This window comes from Phacochoerus africanus, chromosome 4 (assembly GCF_016906955.1).
Source record: "Phacochoerus africanus isolate WHEZ1 chromosome 4, ROS_Pafr_v1, whole genome shotgun sequence".
Taxonomy (NCBI): domain Eukaryota; kingdom Metazoa; phylum Chordata; class Mammalia; order Artiodactyla; family Suidae; genus Phacochoerus; species Phacochoerus africanus.
In genome coordinates, this window is record NC_062547.1 from 83,170,607 (window position 1) to 83,192,930 (window position 22,324).

A 22,324-nucleotide genomic window follows, 5' to 3' on the forward strand; every position below is an offset into this window, starting at 1 on the left:
CCCCTAATACATGTGGGATTACAACATGGGCCATTTATTCACTTTTGGGTCCAGGAGATATTTTTCTCTTGTATTTTTATTTTTATTTGAAAAACTCTGATTCAGCCTTTCCCTGCACCCCCTTATATGCACACACAAGCTAAAAATCTCTTCTGGAGCTCCCTCTGTGGCGCAATGGAATGAGTGGCATTTTGGGAGCATTGGGACGTGAGTTCAATCCCCAGCCCGGCAAAGTGGGTTAAGGAGCTAGTGTTGCTGCAGCTGTGGCTTAGTTCTCTGCAGTGGCTGGGATCTGTTCCCTGGCCTGGGAACAACTCCACATGCTGCCCATCGGCCAACCCCTCCCCCACCCCAACATTCATTCTTGGTGCTCTATCTTCCTGAACTAGAGCCTACAGTTTAAGATAAAAGAATTCTTTCTGATAGGTATTTGGTTCTTCGGCTTTTGGTGAACAAGTCCTCTCTTGAAACCATGAAGGGGACTTCCCAGATACCTAGACTCACCAGTATTTTGGTTTCTATGCTGCGTGTTTCATACCCCAGAGGAAGGAAACGTACATGGATTAAGGGCTTCCATTGTGCCCAGTTTTGTCAATCACCTCCCAACTGCCTCATTCAAAGGATGATTATTCATTCATTTTCCATGCTACTTTTCTCACCCTGGCTGCACCTTCTGTTGGTGAGGAGGCAGCACTGTGATTGGTGGCTTAGGCGAACTGTTCTCTAAATTGTCATCATCTGCTAGATGGAAGTTTTAAGGTGTGTTTTTTGTTTTGTTTTTTAGGTCGTGTAATATTCAATGTCAGTATTTTAACTGGGAATATTTATTTTTAGAGGTGACATGGTTTTATTTCAATGGCTGGGAAGAGGAGTTGGAAGTGTGAACGTGTGATGACCACAGATGAGCATGAGACAGAGAACATTCTAGGTTGATTTGTATTGCCCTGATAGTGAAATCATTGCCTGTGTGTGTGTGTGTGTATTTTCCTGATTAAAAGAGAGAAATTCCTAATGTTATAATAATTGCTGTGTCAGTTTGGAGGAGCTCCGAATGTCTTTTTCTTCCCTTTCTTGGTAGATGCCTCTTCAAAATGTGGTACCTAGGGAGGATGAATGTTAAACATCCAGGGTCTCTTAATTCAGCAAAGATGGTTGGGCCGTTTCCAGCACAATAACAGATGGGTGTCATGAGACTCTTCAGCGAGTGGCACTGGTCCTCCGAGCTCAAATCTAGGTTACTTCCCAGCGGCTGGATGGGCAAGAATGTAACTAGCCCAAGCCTCAGTTTCCCAGGCTGTACATTGCGAGTTACAGCATTTTGAGGCTTAAAGAGAGGATGACTGTAAAAGACCTGGAACAGCTCGTGTGCCCAGAGAAGGCACTCTCTACATGGTGGATTTAGGGGCACATTCAGTGGTTTTCAGTAATGAGTTCCCAGTGTTTGAGGTACAGAATTTGGATTCAGGGTCAGTAGGATCAAGTCAGCCCACTGTAAATGGATGTTTTTCTCTGTGCCCCCTTGACATCTAGAGTCAGGGATGGCATAAACCTCTGTGCAGAGCTGAGGGGGTGGGGGTGCAGCCTCACCTCTTTTCGCTCCTCCTTCCCCTCCTTCAGGCCCCGCCCCATTCCCCTTCCCTCCCCCCCAGGGTCCTCCTCACCTTCCCAAGCACAGGTCAGCTGTGCCAGGTGAGTTGTGTCTACTTCCTGTGCCCCAGCGGCCCCTTTCCCACCGTCTCTGCCTCCTATTGAGGAAGCAAAGAAAGGAGGTGCAGCAAAGGAAGCCGCATCCCTGAGGGCAGAGCTTTGTAAGGATGTTTTGTTCTTCATTCCAGCCAGGCTTTGCTCCTGCCTTCTCTAATAACCAGCAGTCCTATCAGGAGGGGGAAAGTTACAAGCCTGTTTGTCATCAAAATGCCGCAGTTAGGTGTATCCATCTAAATAGAGGCTTGAGAAGTTCCCATCACAACTCAGTGGTTAACGAATACTGACTAGGAACCATGAGATTGCGGGTTCGATCCCTGGCCTCACTCAGTGGGTTAAGGATCTGGCATTGTCGTGTGTTGTGGGTGTAGGTCACAGACATGGCTCAGATCCCGCGTTGCTGTGGCTGTGGTGCAGGCTGGCAGCTACAGCTCCAATTCAACCCCTAGCCTGGGAATCTCCATATGCCGTGGAGGCAGCCCTAGAAAAGACAAAGTAATAATAATAATAATAATAAATAGAGGCTTGAATATAATGTGGCAAGGATGGTAAGGATCCCTTGTTAAGTCCTGAACAGAGGGGCAGGGGGCCTCAGGGCTCTGCATTTCCCCTGCCTGGCTTTCCATGGATGCTGCTTTGTGCTCCAGCTGAAGTTGGTTATTTGTAATTTTGCTAAGTAGCCAAGCTTCAGGAAGGGTGGTCGTTGGAGCAATGCAGAGAACATTGTTTGCAGTAAGAGCCTTGCTTTTTTTCCTCAAATCAAAACCCTTCTTGGTCTTCTCTTTAAACATGCATTAGAGGGTTTTACTAGAGAACAGGGGAAATAGACTATGCCCCGCTGTTGCTAGGTAACCAGAAAAATAACAAACCCAGGCAGAGCTGATATTGGAACCTGGCTACTCTTGCTAAGTGAATTTGTGTGGTGGTAATAGAGTTGCATGATGACGGGGCTGAAGGGTCTCCATCCCTCATCCCCTTTCTCCCCGCCCCTTACCCCCCACATCAGGAAAATTCCAGGTACATGGAGTCTTCAGGTCCGTCCTTGACTTTGAGATATTCTGAGGGGAGATCCTGTGCAGATGCAAACCCAGCTTATGGCACAGAGCTGGAGACTGTACTTCTAAGACATTGAACCTGGTTTTAAAAATAACAGGGCGCCCCTTTCTCTGTTTCAACAGCCCACAAACGGTGGCAAGTCTTCGTGCATTTGACTCTTTGCTGGGAGTATTTTGTACAGGTTGTTTAGCCACAGGAGACATTTGTGCACACAACCAGTTTAATGCTTTTGATTAAATCATTAGGAATCTTTTTTTGTTGATTTCTCACTGGACTCCAGCATCCTCTCTGTGGCTAAGCTCTATGGCCACAGCCTTTCTCAGTCTCAGTGGGCTCTGAGTCACAGTGTCACCTGCCTTGCACGTCTCAAGCTGACTCTCCTGTGACCTGTGCTGTCTGTTTGTTGCAGATTCGGACATCTCTCAGACTGAAAACTCACCCCTCCATGACTCAAACCCACACGGCCCTCAGCTGCAGACGTTTATAGCAGAAGCAAAGCTAAGTCTACAGAGAGTGACCACACCAGATGGGGAAACTGGAGATGGAGAAGAAAACATTGTTTACCTCTGATTGTGTTATTTTTCCAAACAAAACAAAACACTGGCATCCTGGAGAGATTTTTTTTTTCCTTTCCTGATGTGTGTATGTGTGTGACTGTCTGTGTCCAAATGGCCTTAGGAGTAATGTTTAATATTTCATGAAAGTTCATTTGGGGGGCATGAGTCTAATAATTAAATTATTGAAAACAGCTCTGTTTGTACAATCATTAACTTATCACATCTAATTTCAGATTTCTGGAGGAGAAATGGAGTACCCAGAAATATTTTTGAAGTTGTTATGACCCTAGAGTAAAATTCCATATTGTATTTTCCACTGGATCATCTGGTTTTTGAAATGTCCTTTAAGATCCAGATGAAGCAGTTTGGATGGAAAGAGTGACGCGATGGGCAAGCTTTCACAATCATAGCAGCAGATCAGGCGGGGGGTGGGGGGGGGTCACCTCAGCGTCCCCAAAGGCAGAGGAGGATGTGGAAAGGCTCTTCCTTGTCTAGTCCTTGGGACGTCAGTGGGGTCACTCCTGGTAGTGATCTGTTACAGTCACCACACAACCAAGGTGTCCTGACCTGGTGGCCACTCTGCTGTGGTCACAACCTGGGTTCTTAGGACCTGAGGCAGAAGCTTTTCAGATGCACTTTCTCGGTCCCAGTGCTGGTTGGCTGAAGCCACAGTTCAGCGTCATCTTTCAACACGGCCCAGAGGCAGAGCCGCAGCAAGTCAATTTGGACGTAAAACCTTAGCAGTGAAACTTTACTATGAAAGTGACACTTGAGGCCTGCCCTGGCGTCTCTCAGCTGACCCTGGGGGCACAGTGACTACTCCTCAATGGAAAGTCTCTGCCCTACAGTCACTGAAGGACACAAACTGCTCTCTTGGTGAAGGTTGCTGCCTCCACGTGCGTTTCTACAAGGGAAAACGGACACATTGTGCCTTCAGGGTAATGCAGGGCTGGGGCTCTGTGTGAGAAAATCCACCAGGAAATGTTTTCAGTTTGGTCTTCAGAAGGATTTGTATGTGTTTTGGTCAGTGCCAGTACCTTTTACCTCACTATTTTACTTTGAAAAAAAAAATTTTTTTTTGTTTTTTTTTGCGTTTTCTTGAGCCGCTCCTGCAGCATATGGAGTTCCCAGGCTAGGAGTCTAATCGGAGCTGTAGCTGCTGGCCTATGCCACAGCCACAGCAACGCCAGATCCCTAACCCACTGAGCAAGGCCAGGGATCGAACCTGCAACCTCATGGTTCCTAGTCGGATTCGTCAACTGCTGCACCACAACGGGAACTCCTGAAATTTTAAAATTGCATAGAAGCATAGTAAAATCACCTTTCACACTCAAACACCATCTCCCTGTATTAAAAGTGAAAATAAAGGAGAAATACTGGATTCACCCAGACTTGCCACGCTTATCAGGAAGGAACTGCGATAGGGAAAAAGGGAAGGGAGAAAATTCACCCAGATGCTGTTGTTTGTTTGTTTCCTACTTAAATGTTGCCAGTTGAATCACTAATTTATATTTTCACTCGGCCAAGTCAGATCTTAGTTTTCAGAAAAGCCTTGGGGCCAGGGGAACACTCTTTTTTTCTGACTCTTGCTGCTCCTGGCGATCATGGTCACCATCACGTGAACAAATTCACAGCATGGATATAAGCTTATAAAAATTGTAATAAATCATCTCCAAGATGAACTCCCCAATCATGAGGGGCATCTTCTATTCCTAAAGACATCCAGAGAGAGAGGTCTTTCTTCCCCCTCTCCAATAATATCTGTTCCAGAATCCTTTATTCCTTGAATAAAAAGCATGGAGGTATTTCCGTCTAAATCCTTGCTCTGATAATGATAAATCATCTTTCCTTTTTCCCTGACAGTTGGTATGGAAATAACCATATGTGAAAACAGGTAAAGATGCTCAAAATCCCCACGGGGGAGTTCTTTAAAAATGTGTGTGTTCCATTGATTTTCAAGCCCTGCAAACTCTGAAGTTTCATGTAGCCATCCCGGGGAAGCCTTGGCATCTTTGGATATATCTTTATTCATAGGTTCCTCTTGCTAACTTTTAAATTTAATATTATGACTTCTCAACTGCATATAAATCTCAACGGTTTCTTGGTAGGTTCTTCCTTCTCACTTTGTCCCTACTAGGTAATGAGCTCAGCTCTCAGAGTTCACTCTCTGGATCCAACAGAAATTCACTAATCTTGGGAGAAGACTAGCCTATTTCTCAACTTCATAAATCAATTTCCCTTCCAGGATATGTCCCACCAGCTGAAGATCTTAAAGCAAACGTTCCTTCCTTTAGGGATATATTGCGGGAAAGAAAGCAACGTTTCTGTTCTGTCCCTTCCAGGATGCATGAATTTATATGCACCTCATTTATAGTCCAAGCTTCTCTGCTGTCCCTAGGACTGCATAATTGCTGGAGTTCTGCGACACTTTCCAGCCCACTCACAATTGGAGCTGTAGTCACTCAGAAAAGTGACTGCTGCAGAGGCGGTAGTGGCGATGGTATATGCATGGGTTATATAAGCTGAAGAAGGTGAGCGAAATGAAATCAGACAAGTCTTAAAGGGGGTAGGTATGTATTCACTCCTGTGACTTAGGACCAATTTTTTTTTTTTTTGTCCTTTTAGGGCCGCATCCGCAGCATATGGAGGTTTCCAGGCTAGGGGTCTAATCAGAACTGTAGCTGCCAGCCTACACCACAGCCACAGCAACACCAGATCTGAGCTGCATCTGCGACCTACACCACAGCTCACAGAAACGCCGGATCCTTACCCCGTTGAGCGAGGCCATGAATCGAACCCACAACCTCATGGTTCCTAGTTGGATTCGTTAACCAGTGCGCCACGACGGGAGCTCCTAGGACCACCTTTCAAACTCAGAATCAAACTGAGGCTCTTAAGGGTCAGCTGTCCCTGTCTTTCTTGATGGGAGGCATAGCAGTAGAGAGAATGGATTCTGGAGCCAGACCTTCCACTTCCTGGCTGTGGCCTTGGCATGTCTTCACCTCTCTAGGTCCTACTTTCTGCATCTGTAAAACAGGGATGATTACCTTACAGAATCGTTGTGAGAACTGAATGTTTATGCAATGAGCTTAGACCAGAGCCTGAGGGAATCACTCAGTATATGCCAGCTATTATTATCATAGCATAATCTCTTTGAATAATTGCTCAGCCTGGTGCCAGTCCTTAGGCAGATTGTACTTGCATGGCCAGAAACAGTGACTAGAGGGGTCACATGCCCGAGGATGGCTAGTTTTAAGAGTGGACTGAGGTTTCAGAGGGTTAGCTTTCAATTTATATGCATCTCTACACCTTTGTTCAACTCATCCAACAAACATGTATTGACTGCCTGCGAAAGGCCAAACAATCTGGTAGGAACTAGGTGAAGATGAACAAACCTGCAAATTGCTGGAGAAGACAAAGGCAGTAACAGGTATAGGTTGTTATGAAACTCGGAGAAAGAGCACGTTGGGGGCCAGTACTATGTGGAATATGGAGAGTTGTCCTACAGTAGAAGATACCCTAGGTTTCAAGAGTAAGTAGAGACTCAGAGGGTTCAGAAAAGATATTCCAGGTAACGGGGGAAACCCAAGCAAAAGTCCAGAGGCACAAAAGACCACTGGAGCACACATTTGGAGGTGCCGCAAAATGAGGGCCCCTCCTCTGGATCAAGGTGTCCAGGGAGAAAATCCATCTACCTTTGCCTCTTTCAAGCACGCAAGTACGAGTTGGGAAACCTGGAAACGTCTTTCTCAATTTGGTAACTGATCAGGTTCCACAGAAGATCAGGTTCCACAGAAGATCAGGTTATGGAGGCCTATTCAAACCCTGCGGAATCCTTAGGCAAATCGGAATCACCGGCCTTCACTAATCAAGGTCATCTACCAAAGATGACCTGATCTCCAAGCTGCACAGAGCCCAAACACTAAAATGTCCACCTGGGTTGTTTTCCAAGGACTGGGATTCAGCTGTGTCTAATTGGAGCTGAGCTGGTTAAGACTGGATAGGACCATGACCCTCCAACTGGGCATGCGCTAGTGGCCGCTCTGTGACCTCTTGACCTCAGTGGGCTGAAAGCTCTGCCCTCAGAGCATTCTAAGCACCTCCTTTTAGACCTTGCAGAGGCCCAGGGATTAGTTACATCTGGGCAGAATGAGCGTTCCTGCACCTTTTCCCAATCCGTTCCCCATGCTCCCTACAACCCCTCTTTTCCAATCGTCTTTCCCTGAGTTCCCCATGCTTCACCTTTTTCTAATCACCTTTCTCTATGCTCCCTGTGCGTGACCACCCTGCTTCTTTATTGGTTATCCTATAAATAGCCCAACCCCTGAGCCTTTTGCTTTTTTATTTTGGGAGGTGGGTTTGAGGTGCTCTTGCCTGTCTCCTTGCTTCACTGCCTTGCAAGTGAAGTTTTGAGTTTTTTTGCTGCAGATCTGGGGTAGCTCAGTGTTCTGGCTTAGCTGAGCCCTGAGAACAACCATGTCTGTCCCCTCGCTCTTCCACACCCTACTATAAAGCAACTGGGTTTGGGGCAGTGCTAACCTGCAAGAAATCAAAAGTAAAGGGGATCCTGGGGCTCCGTGAAGATGCTTGTTTGAAACAGAGGAATCCAGAAGGGTGCTTCTGTGGGATCAACTGAGGATTTACATGAATCAAAGCAGCGTTTTTAAGGGGAGGGGGGAAAAGGGAGGGGGTCGAAAAGGGAAAGACTCACTTTGCTCTTCTTTGTTTCAGTAGGGTTTATCTTCCTAAGGTTTTCTGCCACTTTCCTTTGAAATAGACTCCTGTTTTCTCTTTTTTCCTGCCTTTCCTCGGGGTTTCCATGCATTGAATGGAACAGCCACCTCTCCCAATCTTTAAGGATTGGCTTTGTGAAGGAGCTAAATCTTACTGTTCAAGCCTGCCTGAGTTCTTGTCTCAAACTTTTGTAATTGTCCATGTAGGCTATTTTTAGTGGTTCCCAGTGGTTGAGGGTGGGCTAAAGATCTATCAGTGTCCTAAAAGGGGGCTGGGGTGCTGGTGGGGAATCTCAGTACCTAGATTCAGGCTGATTAGGACGTGGGACCCTCAGGCAGCAGCTTTTAAGTATACAAACACTTCCACAAGTAAAACATACAGGGTGTGGGAATGCAAGCATACTCCCTGCTGGCCGAGAAAGCCAGGTAATCTGGAGGTGTCTGCTGCATGACAACCGAGAAAACGAGGGTGTCGGACCAAGCATATAAGCTCTTTTTTTGGAGATAACAACGAACGGGAGGGAGACGGAAGGGAGGGAGCAAAGAGGATTTCTTTCCGTTTCCGGGGATGAGAGGGGGGCAGCTGCAAAAACCTGGGGCACAGGACAAGACACCCATGCCAACGCTCTTCTGTGGCAGATGCCAGTGGAGGGAGAGGGGAGACGCCAGCTTAAGGGAGGCTTGGCCAGCTGGAGGGGAGGCGGCACTTGGGGAGAGAGAAAAACAATTTCACCCACCAGCTCTAGCAAGGAAGAGGCACTTAAAGATCAGCAAATGGCTCTCTCATAAAAAGTCAGCACTTTGCCAAGGGCTGCTTCTGCGCCAGGGCCTGCGCGGGGTGGGTCTTTAAAGCCGGTTCTCAAGTTCCTAAAGCCCTTTGGGTCTTGGGGATGCGAACCTCATGGGTTTTCAGGCCAGGTGTTGTGGGGTTCATCTCGGGAGCTGTTAGCAAAAGCTGGGCTGCCTGATGTGGGGGAGGAACCCTTTGCTCCTCAGAGAAAAGCTGAGTTCCATCCCGATGGTGGGTTGCCACCCCCGGGGTGGGGTTGTGAGGGCAAGACCTTATTTCAACCTCTCCTGCAGGTGGGCCTTGTCTCACTTTCTGATGTGATGGAGTGGTTTAGATTTCAGATCTTCTTTAGAATTGTTCCGTATGTAGCTATAGACTCAGTGTTCTCAGGGCAGCAGGTGACTGGGGGCTCTTCCTCTATTGCTGTCTTGATCACTCCCTGCTTTAAAGTCTATCAAATCTGTCGTCCTCACCCCACCGTCATCTACCACTTAAGGCTTTATGGAAAGTGGGAAAGGGAGAAGGGGACATATGGAATAATTTACAATGATCTTGTGACTTTACCACCAAAAGTTCACCTTCTTACCTGACTGCCTCTTACAGATCTTCCTCTACCACGTGTGACAGGCTGTAAAGAGGGAAAAATCAAAGCGACTTGGGCTCTGATGACTGAAATTCTCTAGGGCCACAGGGTTGCACAACACCACTTAATTGCTGGAGCTGCTGGTGGAATCCAGCATAAATGGGCTCTCTCAGAGCTGCACAATCCTGCAATCTCGCCTCTGGGCTAAGTTCACTTATCGATGAAATGGGGATGATGATAATAGCCATGCCCTGCAGGGCTGTTGTAAAAAACGAAATGAGTTAAGCCTACATAATAAATGCCATGCAAAAGCCATGCTAAAAATGATAGGGGTTCCATGCTGGCGATAGGGGTAGAGAGAAGGCTAGCTTGGGCTTGCTCAAGAGCAGAGTAGCTAGGGCGTCATTGCTTCAGGTTTTCACAGCCCACTTTGCTCTGTCCTGGGAGAGGTGGAGGATCCAAGCCTGCCCCCATGCTGCGCCCAGAGTAAGCCCTTCAGGAGATTTGGGGGAGGGAGGGGATAGATGGGAGCCTTTGGAAATCTGAGATGAAAGAGACGACAGAACTAGAACCCTGATCCTGTTTTCTTTCCATGTCTTTGCCTCTGGCTTGTGAGTTCAAAGCAGTCACTTCAAGTTGGTGATGGAATGTTGTTTTGTGTAAAGTACCTTGAAGCGGGACCGGGACCATGGTTCAGTAGTTTTGTAGAAGCTTCACAGCCGAGAGAATTCAACATGCCATGAATCGAATCCTAGTAGCTCACCTACCAAAAAAGCTGGATGGAAGGGTAAAGAGAAGTTTTAGATGCTACCCGCAGCTCGAAAGTTCATAGAGACGATTGCCTGCAAACAAAGAATGATGCCAGTGAGAAAACAGGATTATGCTTTCTTGTCTAATTTCACTAGATGCTGGAGTTACTTTGGCGAACTGGCCCTTATTCCTGCAGGAACTCCCAACCCCCACTTTCCCCAGTGACCTCCCCTCTTATTCAACTTGGGGGGCGGTGGGTCTCTTTTCCCCAGGGAGGGTCCCCAGGGTTTCAGTCCCTGAGGAAGGTTTGGGACGGTCCTCTCCTTGTTTAGACTCATCTGTCTCGTGTATCGTAAAAGGGATCTGATTGGTCTACGAAGATGCATTTTCACTTACCCAAGAGTTTGTCTAAATCCTTTCCCCTCCCTCCTCAGTGGGTTTTAGGTTGTTTGCCTAGTCAAAGAGGGAAGCAGTGAAGGGGAAAGGAGCTTAGAACGCTGATGAATGGTTTACTTCTTGTTAGCAACCCAAGTTAAATATTTAATGGACAGAAGCTTGTATGGACTGAAATGCCACTTGGGGGATAAATGCCTGGCTTCGTTTGTCCTCTATTTGTTACTACTCTGCTCTGAGCTCCCCCAACACCATCTATAATGTCTGAGCAGGTTTACTGGGTAGTTGTCAGTGTTTATTTTCACTATCTCTAACATAACAGCTTCAAATATAAACACAAACAGAGCCAACGTCAAGGAGAGCATCTGTAGAGGCCACAGGGCTAAAACAGACTCTCAGAAATGGGCTTGACGTTTCCCTTGGCAGCGTTCATAGCCTCCTTGGAAAGGCTTAATGCACATCTCTGCTGCTGGCAAGCTCTAATTTGGGGAAGAAGTTGGCAGGTGCCCACAAAGAACAATAGGCTTTTAATTACGGTCTGGAGGGCCAGGAGCCCAGGAAGCCCCTTTCCCGATGAGTTTCTTTAACACTTGCATTTCTTCTAACTGCCTTACAAACAGTAACTTGTATGCTCCATCGAAGCAACTGTGTTCGTTAATCTTCTGTAGCACAGGAATTTCTTGCAACATAAAGGCGGTAACGGGCTTTTATTTTTTTGGCAATACCTTGAAAAATGAGTGTTAACTTGTGTTCCTGGTTTGAGGCAGTTGATTTTACCAGGGTGATGCTGAATATGATCTCATAACGGGCTATCCGTGCAAACACCCTCCGTGCAAAGATCTGACACTAGAATTAATGTAAACATGTTTCGGTAATGGCCGTATTGAGTCGCTCAGGAAGATTTTTGCATGCAGAGATGGAGCCTGTTAAGCATCGTTGCTATGGAGACAGAGTTGGATTAATTAAGGCCTGAACAGATGTTGTGAAGTGTGCAGAATGCACTGTTTTCTGCTAGTAATTAAAGAGGGGATGTGTGTACGTGAGAGGAGAAAAAAAGAGACAAAGCAGGGAGAGACAGATAGATGTGCTTGGCATTGAACACACATGTCCTCTGGTAAAACTAACTGCTGATCACTCTGCTGATACCACTCCTATTTTCTCCTCCCATGCCAGACAGAATAATTGCTTGAAATGGACAAGGGGTCCATTCATTCTTGCTTTTTGGGGTCTGATTTATAAGAGGCATAGAAATACACAAAAACCTGTTCTTAAACCAGTGAGTTCAAACAACCCATCTGTCTGAACCCTCAAATCAGACTGGCCTGTGTTGAATGGTTTTTAAACTACCTGGCACGGAGGCCAAGTCTGTGGATTGGAGCTCTATTAACTGTCCAGCCTGCCGGGGTACTGTCATGAGTGAATTGGCTGCCAAGAAAGAGATTGGCTGCCCAATGCCATGGAGAAATTGTCATGGGAATGCCTTCAAGATTAGAAAGTAAATGAAACATCCATCTAGTTCAGGTTTAATTTGGAAGATATTTCAGTTTGAACTAAATGTTGACTTTTAAAACTGTCTGTTTTCACTTGAATGATTTAATGCTAGATTGAGGTCCAGGTTCAGCAAATTATGTTCCATCTGAATGCTGCTTAGCAGCCCCAATGAGTAGAGTCCCATGTTGTCTCCTTCTGGTCGGCGGGAGGGAATCAGTGGGTTGAAATCATCCTGAGAGTCTTTGGCTGGATGGACTGGCAGCAGTTTGATCAGAACTGTTAGCTTTTAAAGCGAGATTTTTTTTTTTTTTTTGTCTCAAAGCTGTGAGGAAAGTGTTGTCTGAAAATGGGGAATCAGAGCATCACACACAGAGGTACTTTGTTTCTTGGGAGATAGAGTGTCCTGGTGTCTTAGAGGCCAGGCTTGGCTTCTTCCCATTCCCAGATCATGGAGTTGGGCCAGAATGGAATGATGTATAGGGGATTGCATGGGGGGAGAGAGAATGACAAAGCTGTCTCCTCCAATCTTAGGTAGGTGTTTGATCATATACATAGGCCCTTAAAGAGTCAGGCACTCCCAGATAGAACTTTTACCGAACTTTGCTGTGCCACTGATGACAGCCTAGTTCAGTCTATGAATGGGGCATCTTTTTGGTCTTAATGAACTGAAGCCTGCAGGCAACCCTAAATTTTAGTGCAGATCAGACACCTTACAACTGTAAGGTGAGTTCTGTTGAGAACTAAGGGAGAGAGGGACAAACTGGATGGATATGAATGTATCACTTCCTGGGGGGGGGAATCCTCCAGTTCACATCTTCATGTCTATGCTGTCCTCTCCAAACATGACCTGTAGCTCACTTCCCCCCTCAAACTTGTTTGTTGAATCTGCCGTATTTTCCACTTTTCCTCTTACTTGAGGATTATCTTCATTTATCTCATGGGAGAAAAGCACTACTGTGGCTAGAGAAATAGAATTCACATATTTGGCTTTTCAATTAACTGTGGTTTGTCTATCTCTGGTCATTAATGAGACAATGAGACAAAGGTCCTTGTTTTTAAAAAAAAAAAAAAAAAAAACACATACAAAAAAAACTTTGCCCCAACACAGACATAAGGGGGGAAATATATTCTGGGTAATTGGTTTACTGAAAAAAAATGGGGATGGGAGGAAAGCAACAGTGGTTTGATGACTTTAGACATCTTAAGAGCTTCAGTACAGGAGTACAAGTGCAACGGTGGAAGCAAATGAATAAAAATAGAGCCAGTATAGGAAGTTAATTCAAGAGGAAACCTGCTTTTCCCCTAACTCAGCAAATTTTGAAAGTGCTTCATTCTTGTTACATGTTAATACGTCTTCTTCCTGTGTGTGTGGATACGCATATTATTTGTGGTCACTTCAGTATCCTTGGTGCCCCAACAACAACCTTTACTATTTTCTCTGTCCTTTCCTGTGTCCGTATGAGGCCAAAAGAACCCAACCAGCACTATGCTGCAGACACAATCCACAACCCCAGCAAGCCAGGAAGCCAAATAAGCATACAGAGTATTAAGTGTATTTCCTACTTGGCCAGTGGTCCAGGCTTCAAGTCCCCTCTGTCATCCATCCACCAGCTATTCATCTAATATGAAGTCAGTGAACATCTGCCATGCTCCGTTCTCTGCTTTGACATGGGGGCGCAACACGCTGTCTACATACTTACCCGCCAGCAGGGCGCCATCTCTGGAACCAGACGAGATCTCTCATTGTAGCAAAAGAACAGCTTTGAACAGCCTTGTTGAAGCAGCATCACAAAGCAATGAAATTCCAACAATGAAATGAGTAGCCCAAGCACATAGTTGTAGGAGTTAAATGGGGAAGGTTCTGAGAAGGGGGGAGGTGTGAGGAGAGACTGGCTAGCAAGTATTTTGGTTGGTTTTTGTCTAGTGTGAGTGTTGTGACATTTTCAATCTCATCTTGACCAGAGCAGACACTCCCTTGGGAGGTGTTTGGAAATGAGTAGGAGGTTTTCCTTTGTCATTATCACTGGGAAGAATTACTAGCTTTTAGTGGCAAGGAAGAGCAGGGATGCTCAGATGCTCTAGCAGGTGAGGCAGTTCTATAAGAACAGTTGTTGCCTCCAAAAGCCACAGAGAAACATGGATTGAATGCCAGCTTTTGAGAATAATTGATTCACAAGGTGAATGTAAAGGTGGGAAAGCATTTTAGAAACCTTTCCTACATCCTGAGATGTGACTCTTTAGAGGCTGGTATTTGGAACACCTTGACTTTTACCCAGACTTCAGATTTTTGAGTATCATGTAGATTCAAAGAAGAACCTTAGTGCATGCATTCTGAGAGGGATCATTCCCTAACGTTGTCATCCAAAAGTGATAGGAAAGACCAACACAGAACTCAAGTTAACGAGGCTCTGACGTTTTTACAAAACACATTCTAACTTTAGCTGACATTTAATTTAAAAAGCCCAGCAGTGTAGCAGGGAGCGGATTGATTTGGAAAGTAAGGATGTGCGATAATGAAGGCTCTGCCATGCTCTTCATGCTGAAGGGTAATAAATGATCTATTCCTGGCCGAAAGCAAAGGAGACAAAGCACTTGTCTGTGTTTGCCCTGCATGGAGACTAAAAGTCATTCAACTACTGCTTTTCTCACTTGAGCATATTCTCATATTTTTTTTTGGCCATGCATGTGGCATGCATAAGTTCCTGGGCCAGGGATTGAACCTGTGCCACAGCAGAGACAATGCTGAGGCCTTAACACTAGGCCACGAGGGAACTCCCTTCTCATACTAATCTTGATGACAAACAGGAAAAAGACCATTTTGTGAGTGAAAAACCCCTAGCAGTTCTGTCTTAAATTTTCCAACATGCTTTAGACACAGCAGCCCTGTAGGCAGACAAGCAAAAACTGGTTCTCTACGTGGGTTGGTCCTGCTTTGACCAGCCAAGTGTGGGAGGTTTGAAAAGCTCAGGTCAGAGAGCTTAAACCAACCCACCCTTCTTTGGAAACTTGTCACTTGTCTTGGGAAGAGGGCTGCCTTTGCATTGCCAGGGTGTGTTAGGGTCAGAAGACTGGGTGGGAAGAGGCCGTGACACAGCAGCCCCTGGGCCCTCCTTGGCTGTCCCCAGATGCCTTATGCCTGTTTCCTCCATCCATAAAATGGCCCTATAAAGTTGACCCTTTCACCAAAAATTAATGGAGACATGTAAGGGACGTTAGCTTGGGGTTCAATCCCAAGAAACTTTAAAATCCTTTGGAATAAAACCATTCTAGTGGACATTTATCTGGAAGCCAGATTTCCAGAGGCCTTCTTCCTCTGGGGGAAGAGAACTATTCTTAGAGAACTACTCCTTTCGGGAAAAGTTGGTGCTCATTTCATTTTGCTAGGTAGAGATAAAGGCACAAGAGGGCTGTCCTGATTCATATCAGTAGGCACAGAAAATTTGAAGATGAGATTTGTCCTTTTAATCAGGTCCCATTCACTGCTCTAAATCGACTTCAGTTCAGACTCTCAAGCCATCAACTCCCAAAATGAGGGGGATTATATGCCACCAAATATGGCTCCCGGTCCGTCTTTTGAGAGGATATGCTGCACATGTAAAACATGTTTTAAAAAAACCGGATTATCCCCTTAGAAACTTGGAGTATCCACAATGGCAAAGAAAAACAGTCCCTTTGGTCCTTGAAATGTGTATGTTAACCCTAATTGGACATTTTCTAAACACATCTATGTGGACTAACTCTTGGGGTATTTATCTTAATTTGCTCCTTGGAGAAATATTCAGTAACTTTTTCAGTGCTGAAGTTGGTTGCTATTACACACTGTATCTGAAAACAAACTCCTCGTTTTTTTTTCCCCCCCTGGGGTCCATTGGGAGATTGACTTGCAGGCAGCATAAGCAAAGACAAGGGTGCATCGTCGTTAAGGAAGTGTGCAAACTGCCAGAGGCTCTGTGTGCTGACTGGCAGCGTCATGCAGCCCACTGAGAAACGCGTTTCCCAGTCTCTGCTCTAACCTTGTCTGCAAAGAAAGAAAAAGGCTCTGGGGGAGAGTGGGATGCTAACCACGGTCACTGACAAGCCTGTTGCTAAACTCATCAGGGCAACATCAGGTTACAAACAGGCATCTAGGAATGGCCCACTGCTGGCCCTGCTCATGGATGATGTTAGGGTTTACGTAGCCAGTGTAGACATTTAACTTCCAGAATGTTGAAGTGTTACATTGAAGTTCCAAAGCGTTCCTCCTGGGGGAGCAATCTGAAGGCGCCACCTAAGCATTCGGGGGGGTGCAGAGGAGAAGTAATTGAAGGTTCATTCATCCCAAACTAATTAGGTGGGAGTTCATTAGCTGGAACATGCCAGGGAGAATCCTAGCCTCGCAGAAAGAAAATTTAGCCATGCCCTTTTCTCTCGCTCGTGGAAACAGCTTCAGTGGGACACAGAACCAGTATGATTTAGCAGATCTCAGGTGAATGCAAAACGTGGTATGACGTAGCAAGGATAATCCTGGCAGAGTCAGACTACCTCAATTTGAAGCCCGGGGCCACTGCTGGCTACGTGGATGATCTTGAGTGAGTTTTTTGACCTTTCTGTGGCTCGATTTTTTTCATTTGTCTGTTGGTGTAATAATACTGCCTACCTCATAAGGTTATGTTGAGTCTATATAAAGCTCTTTGGGCCCGGTACATAGGAAACCTCAGATGAACTTCCAGGATTATGCTAATGGCCATTATTGGAGTTTGCTTTCAGATATTTGCCTTTGTATGATGGCATTCACCACCCCCATTACTCCCTGGAAATGACTTTTATTCATAGGGGTCCTTTATCTGAGAAGGTGGAAGTGCCTGGAAGATCTGTCATTAACTCTTACAACACTGAAAAGCATCTTGGGGGGAACAAGGACAAGCCACTTTCCCGCATGGAAAAGCAGTTCTTCTAATAGCATCACTGTCAAAATTGTGGAAGTGACTCCGTGTGTACTGAGGTCATTAGGACCTGGATGGTTCTCTGGCTGTTCATGACCCTCTCTTTCCACCATGGCATCAAGTTCATAAACTTAGTGCTCTGGGAGTGCTGACGGCTTGTTCTCCAGCCCCAAGAAAGGTGGATAAAGGGAGGAGGGCTGGAGAAAGTCTTGAGCTGTTGTCACTTGAGAGAGTTAAGGATGACATTTTCCACTCAGAAACTTGTGCTAGAGTTGCCACAAAACCCCACAGAGCAAAGGGGAATAGCATTTGCCATGGCTTTGCGAAAAGCTACCGCTCAGGTAAGATGCTGATTTTAGTGGGACTATGACCTTATTGTCTCAGCATATTTCATGTGGTCATCAGCGCTGGGACTCTGGCAGCTAAATGCACAGGCCCAAGACTAATTGTTTTAATCCCTGTCTTTGAGTTGAGATCAATATATACCCCAGAACAGACGAGAAGAGCAAGGAGTCATTTCCCAAATTCATAGGCTCCTGGATGTCTCATATTTAAGTATCCTAGGAATTCTTACTGGTTCTATCTTCTGAGCCAGTGGATTCTCACATAGGCTTTGGGGCCAGCGTGTTATGTTGCTGAATGAGACATGAAATCACCTAAGTCTCTTCAGCTGGTGGTTTAGAAGCTACCTGAGTCAAGCTCTGACTTTCTTCTTGAGCTTGATAATTCATCCCCCATGGACTATAAAGAAGGCCATCTTGAATTCAAATGAAAAATACTCAAAACTTGATTGGTTCATTAATTGAAACCAGTAATTCTAACAGAACCATTCTATGATGTTACATGAGTCCCAATTTCATTTTCTTGAACCCGAACAAATTTGTCCTGTGACCCTTGTAACTTCTGCCCAGGATGCCCACCTTACAATGGTTTTAGTCTGAAAACTTCAGCTGCATCCATGTTGCCACTGAGGTTTGTTGAAGCAGCGTGAGTATAACCTACACAAGCTGAGCCAATAAACTCAGCAGATCTCAATGAAAAGAGGGAGCCGTGGCAGGCAACTTGGGAGCCTAGGAGGTGTAGAGCCAGGAAAATGAAAGAGAGCAGTGGGCCTTTGATTTTACCCAAGAAAGTTGGTGTGTTTGTGCCGCTTTTTCTGCAAGATGACATAACGTGATTCCCAGTAGTAATGTATAATCTGGCTGCAGTGGGGTTGGTATCACTCAGCTTCCCACTGGGGAAAGCGGCAGGCAGAGCAGGCTCAGCCCAATGCCCGTAGACATTTCGGCCTCGAATGAACCCAATGTGTCCTTCCTGGCTCTTTGCACCCAGTACTGAAATCCATCTGCATGGGGAAGGATACGTTCTCTCTGCTTCTGTGTGATCCTCCTGCTGGAACCAATTCATATTCTGCATAAGAGCCATTTGATGTCCCCGAAAACTAACAAGTCCTTCTGAAATTAAAACAAGCTGTTTTTACTTTGAGAAAATTTCCACCTGCCACGAATTCTTCTCCAGCCTCTGAAATTCAAAAACCACAGGCTAATAGTTGTTCTAGGGCCAAGCCAATCCCCCTCTCAGATTTGCCTGCCATGAAACAACCAGCCACCTAACAAAACCGGCTGACAGCCAACAGTAAATCAAGCGCCTCCAGATGAGTCCCAGAATCTGAGTACACAGATGGAGGACAGAAGAGCATAAGCTTGTCTGTTGTTCTTCCTACACAAGTGCTGCTGTGGCTTTGTGCCGGGAGCTGCAACTCATGACCAGGCTTGGGTCAGAACTGAGATCAACTTGTAAGAACTGCTATCTCTTGATCACTAGAGACGTTCCAGACATCGTGGTAACCTGTCACAGGCACTCTTTCTGCAGGTACTGTTAACCTCAGATAACTGATAAGGAGGCTGAGGTTCAGAGAGGTTGAGTGATTTGCTCAGGGTCATCCAGTGGTAAAGCTAGATTCATTCAGCCACTGTCCAGCAGACTTCAAAGCCTGGGTCTGGTTTTAAACATACACTCTATGCCCACTTGAGGTAGATGTCGATCAAACAGCTCACTGAGGGCCGTGTGCTCTGGGTATTAAGAGCGTTTTAGGCATCTCTAGAACTACCTGCCCAGGGAGTCTCCTTAGTGTTTTTACTCTCAAATTTCATTCCAAAATGTTTATTCCTGAAAACAAGGGATAATTAGAGCTAAGCATTTGCTGGGTGTGAGAACATTAGGTCAGGTACTTGAAAAATCTGTGACTTGGGAGCATGGGAGGTGTTGGTAGCTCCATTTTACAGAAAAGACAACTGAGGCTTGCAAAGTCAGGAAAACCCACTAAGCTCTTGTGATGCTGGATAGAACCAAACAACACTGCCATGTGGGTGGGTCGAAACCAACCCCATGGTAGGTCAACCTCATTTTAACCAGGAGAACTGGGACTTGAGTCCAGGTCGGCCACATAACTTCATAAGCAAAGGAAAGGTCTGCAGGGGTGGGGGTGGACTCCATTGTCCTTGGCATCTCAGAAACAATGACTCAGATCAGGGAGAATAAACTACCAGAGACCTCTTGTGGCTTTACACATACGCATGAACCTACATATGCAGACATACAACATATGATTGGGATGTTGTCTAAGGGGTAGAATTCGAGCTCAGCCTTTGGATCTCATACCCCGCATCTCACTGTTCTACTCTCCATTCCTTCTGCCTCTTTCCACCTTGCCCTGTTGCTGCCTCCCAGTTTCTGTCCTTGGATTCACCTCAATCTCAGGCTTCTCCTGTCATGACTTGTTCTGACCTGGCTCCTGGCTCTGGACTGGACCTGGGCACGGGTTGTTCCATGTGACTCATCCCCGCTCTGGGTTCCCACATCGACTCACTCCAGGCCTCTGTACTCCTCTTGATTTAACCTTCCGGGGCTTCTGGCTCTTGTGTTCAGCCCCAGCCCTGCCTGGGCAGCTCTTAGCCCTGGGGCTGACCTTGAAGTTCCTTTCGTTCCCATTTCTGCACAGCAGCCACTTTTCTGTTCAGCCTCCAGCTGAGCCAGCTTCCGTCCCTTTCCCCCCAATCCAGTGTGTGGGCTGGGACAGGACAGGCTTTGAAGGTGCTGGTGATAAGTTTGGGGGAGGTGGGAAAGTTCGCTGGCTCTGTTCGGTTCCCAGGAGTAGGAAGGCGTTCAGAGAGTGGGCAACTCTGGCAAAGGCCATGAGAGAAGCTGGTGGCTATGGTGTGAGGGAAAGGACAATGCTGGGAAAAGGCTGGTGGTGGGTGAGGAAAGGAGGGAAATACAGGAATTTGGTTCTGTTGGCTACCTACGCATGCAAATCACTTAAAAGCTTTGTTCTCAGAAGAAACTACCAACCAGGCAACAGAAACAAGCAGGTGATGGCAGCAGAGGGAGCAAGTTGATTCCCACATTTTTAACTAAAAAAGGAAAATGTCTTAGGTCTTCCTTTGACTCGAAGCTGAAGTGGTGACTAGGGGTGTACAGAACAGTATTCAGAAGGGGAGGTCAACTGTTTTGCTTCCCTCCGTATGGGACATTTCTCCGGCCAGCCCAAGCACTTGGCTTCATCTCTATGGGCCAACTAATTAAAGGGATAGAAAATTTTAAAGATCTGGGAACAAGAACACAAAGGAAAGTGATGCTGAAAGATTGCAGCCGACAGAAACCAGTCAGCTTTATGGGAAAGAAAAAAGGATTTTCGTAGACAGAGGTGACATGATTGGGAGCTGGCTAATAGGAAACCACAAAAGTGTTGGCGACTCACCTGGGGCCCTTTGATACCTGGCAGCCCTTCGACTCGGCATTTGATCTTCTACGGTTTTAAAGACAAATTCCACAAGGAAAGCCCTTTGCCTACAGTTCAATCATTCTTGTTGTCTTTGAGGTATAACTGCATGGGTGGGTTGTAGCTGGGCATGGGAGTGAAAAGAGACCTGGGGATGAGGGGAATGGCATGATCTGGGATAGTAACAGGAAGAACAGGAGGACAGAGAGAAACAAAGACCAGAATCGGAGAAACAAAGGGATGGAACCCCCATTCTACACAGTGGCTCTTAAACTGGGCCACTTTCTCCAAGCAGGACTGAGACTGCTTGTGCCTGACTCTGGAAGAGGTGGTGTAGGGTGATGTGACTTTGGTGACCATAAGCCCCATGATCCGTGTTTTTAAGGTATGGGTTTTGGAGTCTCAGATTTGGGTTCAAATCCTAGTGCTACCATTTTCTACCACTCAAGCAAGTTTATTTACTCTTCCACTTCCTCAGTAATAGAAAAGAAAAAATAGCTACCTCAGGATTAAGTAAGAGCTTGTATGTATGTAGAATGCTTGGCATAGGGCTTCATTCATACTGAAAAACTGGTAGGTGATGTAACAAGATCATGATGGTGATGGTGCTGATTCCAGGTGTGAGAGTCAAGGTCGACAACAGAAGAAAGTGGTTTAGTTTTGAACCTCAGCAAACCACCTAGACCCATCTCTATTTAACCTTTCATTCTCTGGATGCTCTCTGAAAAACCTTGACTTTTCTGCAGATGCTGGGCCTTGTCTTAGATGCATAGATGCAGCAAATGCCCCATTACCTCTTGCCCATGGCCTCTGCTACGATGTTCTTTCCCTGTCTGCCCCACTCCTGGGGCAGTTACCCAACCCAACCAGGAACACCCGAGAGAAGACACTTGCTAAGTTCAGCCGCTTCCCCCATTGGAGTAGGGGGAGAAAAGCTGCCTCTATCAAGGTGGCAGAAGTACCGACTGCCGAGGAGCTCTGCACTGCTTCCTATCGCAGTGTCCCCATAGAACACATGCCTGCTTAGGCAGCAGGGTTATTGAACAGAAGAGTGGTGGAGAGGGTCCTGATTGTTGAGACTGTTACTCGATACTCCTTTAATGGAGAAGAGTGTCCATTCACTGCAAGCGATGAGTCTCGGTCCCGTGTTTCAGTGGGACCATAGTTATGAAACCATGCTGGAGTGCTCCACATGCTTGTGGTTAACAAGCATATACTTTGGTGATTCTGTCTTGTAATGTCCAGTTCTAACAGGTGAGAGCGAGGGAGTTTGGAATGCTTTGGAGGCAATTTGTATTGGAATCCCATTGACTTAAGGACTTAATATGGATCATTTCATTCTGTGTTCAAGTATGGTAATATTTACAGCTTGACTCAAAGTAGATTGTAATTTCAAAAGAACAGTTTCTCTCCTGAGCATTTTTATGCTTTTACAAATAAAACATGTGCATGTAACTTTTATAGATAACATACGGTTCCATCTCTGCAGCATTATTAGGGAATTAAGTCCTCCACGGTAAGAATTTTCCAGATAACGTATTCCCTTTCACACTGAAAATATTTT

General features: G+C 45.9%; 1 protein-coding gene across 4 annotated transcripts in view; it reads left to right on the forward strand.

Moving 5' to 3' along the window:
* ARHGEF28 (Rho guanine nucleotide exchange factor 28) overlaps nucleotides 1–3,508 on the forward strand; it is a 340,195-nt gene extending 336,687 nt beyond the window's left edge. For all 4 annotated transcript variants that reach the window (XM_047778093.1, XM_047778094.1, XM_047778095.1 and 1 more), the window contains one exon: nucleotides 3,170–3,508. In XM_047778093.1, coding sequence (XP_047634049.1) covers nucleotides 3,170–3,330 — 161 coding nt within the window. In that variant the 3' untranslated portion in view covers nucleotides 3,331–3,508. The remainder of the gene's footprint in view (nucleotides 1–3,169) is intronic.
* Nucleotides 3,509–22,324: the final 18,816 nt, after the last annotated feature.